At 40.3% G+C, this 6,311-nt stretch overlaps 1 protein-coding gene across 1 annotated transcript; it reads right to left on the bottom strand.

Annotated features, from left to right (window-relative positions):
- Positions 1–200: 200 nt before the first annotated feature.
- Positions 201–1,887, bottom strand: LOC118624195 (T-complex protein 1 subunit beta-like). The gene is given in 2 exon segments (XM_036252256.1): positions 201–1,066; positions 1,068–1,887. Coding segments are annotated over 2 exon segments (1,608 nt in total). The 5' UTR covers position 1,887; the 3' UTR covers positions 201–277.
- Positions 1,888–6,311: the final 4,424 nt, after the last annotated feature.

Raw genomic sequence — 6,311 nt, 5'->3', positions numbered from 1 at the left:
TTCTCTTCTTTTCTTTTTTTTTTTAAGACCTAAGTATTCAAATTTTTATTTTGATGCATAGTATAAGAAATGGACTTTCAAGTCAACTGAATTTTATGAAAAAATGAACAGCAAATAAATTAGACCCAAGTTAAAATAAAAGGTCAGCTAAATGTCCAAACCTAAGGATATAAGAACCACAGATAAACTTCGATTCAACAGTCTTCTTTAAGAAGTCGAAGTCTTTCACACAACCTTGCTATGAACTGGTCCAGAGCATAACAGCATATAGGAATGCTTAACAAGGGTGGTGATCAGGAAAACGTTTCCTTGGTGCTGCTTTGATGATGTTGTCCACATGCAGAATCACCTCTGCTGCTTCAGCTGCACTCAGAAGAACTTGTTGCTTCACTTGGAAAATTTCTGTTATACCCAGTATTGCCATATCACCAATAGTACCTTCCTTCATATCCAGTCCAGAAGTTGTCTTGCCTTCACTGTGGGCAGCTCGGAGCTGTGCCACCAGATCCGTGCTGTCATAGCCTGCATTGTCAGCATTAATAGTTGGCAACATTCTCAGTGCTTTAGCATAAGACTCCATTGCAACAGCTTCTTTACCTGGTGTTTTACTGGCAAGCTGTGTCACAGCATGAGCCATCAGCATCTCTGAACAGCCTCCTCCATAAACTGTTCTCTAATCCTTCACAGTTTGGGCAAGAACACAAAGAGCATTATGCAAAGATCTTTCTGCTTCATCTAAAATTTGTTGAGTGGCACCATGAAGAACAATAGTGCAAGCCTCACCAAGGGCTACCCCAGAAAAGTGAATGAGCTTATCTTCTTCAATCATGACTTCTTCAATAAGTTTGGAAGTTCCAAACTTCACTAGTTCTGGGTGGTCAAAGGTAGAGGCAATTTCACCACCTGTGACAAGAGCCAGGCGTTCCACACCAGCAAAATCTGCATGTTCAATAGCCATAACTCCAGCAGCACCAAAGAGCTGTTCAGGATAATTATAAATTAACTGCCTGTTAATAAAGCAATTTATCCCATGCTTAAGAATACGTTCAAATTTCTCCTTCATTTTTTTCCTTTTCTGCATGTTCTATTTCAGCAACCTTTGCTGTAGAATTGACTCTTACACGGGAACCAAATATCTTTATTTTGTCTGTATCCATACCAGTATTTGCAATAAGAATTTTAGCATTTTCAATTCGCTTTGGTTGATTTACTCCAATATTTTTATCCAACAGAAAGCCTTCTTCTAAATAGGAATCTGCCAGACTTCCTCCTAGCTTCTTGATGACATGGATTGCCTCCAGATTACCAGAGCCTTTCAATCTGAGAACAGCTTCAACAGCTAACTTAGTAAAGTGATCTTTGTGATGAGTAAGAAGTTTGGAGGATAATGTTGTTCCCACAATATTCATTAAATGTTGGCGAAATTTAACTTCATCAGGACCATGATCGACTGCAGAATTCAACAGGGCTTGTCTTGCTCCCTTTGTGGCTTCTCTCCAACCCGCAATGATGGTCTGTGGATGAATCTTTCTTGCAATTAAAGATTCTCCTTCCCTTAGTAATTCTGCTGCTAAAACAGTAACAGAGGTAGTGCCATCACCAACTTCATCATCCTGAACTCTTGACATATCAACCAGAACTTTAGCTGCTGGATTATCAACTCCAATGTTTTTAAGAATAGTTGTACCATCATTGGTCACCATAAGAGAGGCATCTTGTCCACTGCTTAACAGAATTTTGTCCATGCCTTTGGGTCCCAAGGTGCTCTTTACCAAGTCTCCAATAGCAATGGCACCAATAAAGGAAGACAGACGAGCTGTCTCTGCTCTCTCTTCATCAGCTCCAGCCTTGAAGATGTTGACACGTGCAAGGGAAAGGGACACCATGGTTCCGAAGACTCACACCTGGGATCAGAGGGACGAGAAGTCGGATGTCTTCTTTTTTTTATTATTATTAATTTATTTTTGTTACAGATGTTTTTCCTTTTTCCCCACATTGACTCCCTCCTCCCCATCTCCTCCCATCCTGTCCCCAGTTTTGTTGTCTATGCCCATTGGTTATGTGTACATGCATGTAAGTTCTGTGGTTTATGCCCTCCCCCTTCTGAGGAATGTCAGTCTGTACCCTACTTCTATGTCTCCGGGTCTATTTTGTTCATCAGTTTGTTTAGTTCATTATATTCCAGAAATAAGTGAGATCATGTGATATTTGTCTTTCCTTGTTTGGCTTGTTTCGCTTATGATAATACTTTCCAGGTCCCTCCATGATTGCATTATTTATTTTTTACTGTTTTTTTTTTTTTTTTTTTTTTTTTTAATGGTTTCTATCACTTTGTGTAAGTTCTCACTAAGTTTGTCTGTTTTTCCCCTAAGTTTATTGAGCATCCTTACAACCAGTGTTTTGAATTTCTTACCTGTTAGATAGCTTGTCTTCATTTTATTTGGTTCTTTTTTCTTGAGTGTCATCTTGTTCCTTCCTCTGGGACCTATTTCTTTCTCTTCTCGTTTTGGCTACCTCCCTGTGTCTGTTCGATGTATTAGATCTACTACATTTCCTAGTCTTGGCAGAGTGACCCTATGTAGTAGGTGTCACATGGGGCCCAGTGGCACATTCTCCCTAGTCATCTGTGGTGGGTACTCCAGGGGTATCCCTTGTGTGGGCTGTATGTGCCTTCTTATTGTAGTAGAACCTTGATTGCTGTTAGCAAGTCAGCATATGGGATGGACCCTCAGACTTACTGGCTAAGATGGTTGTCTGTGACTACAGCAAACATGCTATTATGGGGATACTGACCCCACAGAGTAGAAGTTGCTTTAGCAGAGCTCTGGTGCCAGCCAAATGTGCCCTTTGGGTATATTGTTTGTGAAGCTCTTTGGATAGTGTGTTGGTGTGGTCTGAACCTAATCACTGGGTGTATTCATTATGGAACTGGTCTCTAGTTCGGGCCAAGGTCAGCTCAGCTGCTGCTTGGCTTGGGGCTGTCTGGTAGGAGCTACAAAGTGATCTGCAATTGATTGCTTGCTGTTTGTTCTGGGCTTGGAAGTGCTTGGAAGAGGCTGTACAGCAAACCTAGGCTGGATCCCACTAGTGCCAGGTTTGGGAGCCTTTGGTGAGCACCATGATGTGAGCTAAAGTCAGTCAACATTTGTGCCAGGCTTTAGGCTGCTTAGTTGGAGGTATGTTTTAATCCAAGGCTGGCCACTGCTTATGCTAGGCTTGGGGACACCTGATGGGAGTTACAATGCAACTTGAGACTGGTCACTGCTTGTGCTAGGCTTAGTGCCACTTAGCAAGGCACTATGAGGCCAACCACTGCTTGCTTGGGGGTTTTGGATCTTTAAGAGATTTTGGAAAATTGTACAGTGTGAGCCAAGGCAAGTCACTCATGTGGAAAATCTGCTGAATAGGTTCGAGACAGATGCATGATTTGGGTGGGGCAGTGTCTTAGGGGAATTACCCAGGTGGAACAAAAGGCTTTAACCAGATTAATGAAGAGCACAGATATGGTGCCTGCCTGTACCTGGCTGGCTAGGTGTAGGTAGGGATCAACAAAGGAAGTGGCATCTGCCAGCACTTCCATCCCAAGACAGAGTTGTCCCTACCCCTGTTTCTCCAGCCATAGTCCTGAAGTGAGTCAATTTGGTTCCTCCCCATGTGTCTCTGGCCCTTTACCAGCTGCTGCCCCTGTGCTAGAGTTTCTGGCAATTGGGTTTGTGAGCAAGTGAGTCCATGTGTGGGCCCTCCAAGGCGTGCCTCAGTCAGCCCTCCATTTCACTCAAACGTAATCCCCACTGATTTTCACAGAGAGAATTTATGGAGACTCCTCTTTCTAGTACTGGTATCCCAGGCTTGGTATCCTCACTTGGGGCTGAAACCCCTCACTCCTCAGGTGGTCTTCCACAGCTGAGAGATCCCTCCTGATTCTGAATTACTACATTGTGGGTGTGGGACCTGCCCATTCCATATCTGCTCTCCTCCTACCAGTATCGCAGTGACATTTTCTTTCAATCCTTAGTCATAAGAATTATGTTCAACTAGTCTTCAGGTGCTTCTCATTTATCAGTGTTCTGTAATCTAGTTGTAATTTTGATGTGATTATGGGAGAAGGTTAGCACATTTCTTTTTCTAATTTCATGTTGACTGGAAATCCTCACCTTTGCGTGATTTGAAAGGAACAAATTTTAGGTCGACCAATTAGAAAAAGATGACTCCATCAGACAGCCAAGCCCTAGGAGCATAAAATACCTTTGTGCAAAGAAAAAGAATACTCTTGTTCTCCTAGCTGACCCAGATCCTCTCCCAAACACATGGATTGGTTAATAAACATGGCTTGGTTAGTGACACATGGGGTGGATTTTAGCACCCACTTGCCTCTAGAACTGATGCCCATTTGCACTGCACAGGTGTACAACTTCCCATCATCTTCTACCTTTCTACCTGCTTAATCATCATACCTACATTTACCTTTTTTTTTTTTTTAACCTAAAGATTCCAAGCATGCTTCCACCTTAGAGTGTACACTTTTGCTGCTCTCTTGACTCAGGAAATCTCTTTCGCCATGCATTCCCATAACTCATTTGGGCTCTGTGTAAATGCCACTTCTTCAAAAAGCTTCTAACTATTCTTTATAATACACACACACACACACCCATACCATAATTAATCTTTTTTTTTATCCTCACCTGAGGACATTTTTCCATTTTTGTTCAGATAGAGTGGGAGGGAGAGAGAGGAAGAGAGAGAGAGAAACATCGATGTGAAAGGGACACATCGAGTGGCTGCCACCCACATGACCAACCAGGGCCAGGGACAAACTGCAACTGAGGTACATGCCCTTAGCGGGAACCGAACCTGGGTCTCTCCAGACCACAGGCTAATGTTCTAACCCCTGAGCAAAACCGGCCAGGGCCCATGATTAATCTTTTGCCTTCATATCAATCACCACTATTGACTTGTATTTGTTTGATTCTTTTGTGGAGGGCAGTCCCAGACTATTTTATGTGTGAGGATCCAGTTCTGCTAGCACATTTTCTTTCCAGACTGAAGTTAACTTATCTGTAGAGTTGTCTGTGAAGTGATTTGGTCTTCAATTGTTGCAAAAACATCATCTGTATTGTAAGTTGACCTCAGTTCTGTTCTCATTCACTCAGGACAGTGGAAATAAAGCAAATAATGGCATTGGTCATAAACATAATGTATTTGAATATAAGATGGATATCTGTTTGTCTGTATAATACCAACACTGTGGAGTTGTGTAAGGGTTAGCTATAACTCATTTACAAAAACACATGAATGTATGTATAATATGTATTTATCTAACACAATGTCTGGCACATACTAGGTATCTTATAAATGATACTTTCATTAGTGTTACTATTAAACAAGTAATGATGCACAGACAAAATAAATATCCCAGTACTCAAGGAGCACTCAGACTCTATGGATAGTGTTCATCAGAAAAATAAATAATTTTAATAGTATGCAATAAAAATTGCCATAAATTTAAGCTCATGATGCTATGTAGTCTCAAAAGAAAATTACCCAGTCAGTAAAATTTCGTGTGTGTGTGTGTGTGAATTCCACCAGGTCTATCAGTCTTATACTTTTTAAATACTTATTTGAATATTTTTATATTTATAGTGAGAAAAATAAGACTGATATTAGTGATAATACAATTGAGTCAAAGATTGAGATAATCAAGCATGTCAACTCACTAACCTTTAGCATCAGGCAGCCACTCATTGTGCTACATTAGTTTACTCTGTGCCAGCTATAAAAGGAAATAAAAAATTTTAAATTATATATGAATTGCTGTATATACAGCATTAAAAATAGTGGTTAAAACAAGAGTTCTCGTGGAAGAGGACAGACAGATGTAGTCAAGAAATTAAAGAGTCACAATGGAAAATTTATTTTTATGGAGATCAGCCTTAAAATATTCATATTATAGAGTTGAAAGAAAAAAAGTTCATAGGTTCATAGAAATGTAACAGAAATATAGCACATGTCTGATTCTTCATGTCAAAAAATCGAGGCTTATATTCAAAGATCCCTGCTCAAAAGAGTTAATAAATTACTCCTGAATCAGCATCAAATCACTTGCTTTATCTTCACAAAATTCCCTCTACATTTCTTGTAAAAGCACCATCGTTAAAACTTTCTGCCCAGCATTAAAATTAGTTCCTTCTGTCCCGTAAGAAAGCTTAGAAAACTAAACTTAGTTTTAAGTGCGTGAATTTTCGAGAAAGCTAAAAGATCTATACTACAAGGTAAAAAGTTATTTTTGACAACCATTTTCTTTGTGTATATTC

Source organism: Molossus molossus, unplaced genomic scaffold, assembly GCF_014108415.1.
Source record: "Molossus molossus isolate mMolMol1 unplaced genomic scaffold, mMolMol1.p scaffold_m16_p_10, whole genome shotgun sequence".
Lineage (NCBI taxonomy): Eukaryota > Metazoa > Chordata > Mammalia > Chiroptera > Molossidae > Molossus > Molossus molossus.
This window is presented reverse-complemented; position numbering and strand designations above follow the sequence as displayed.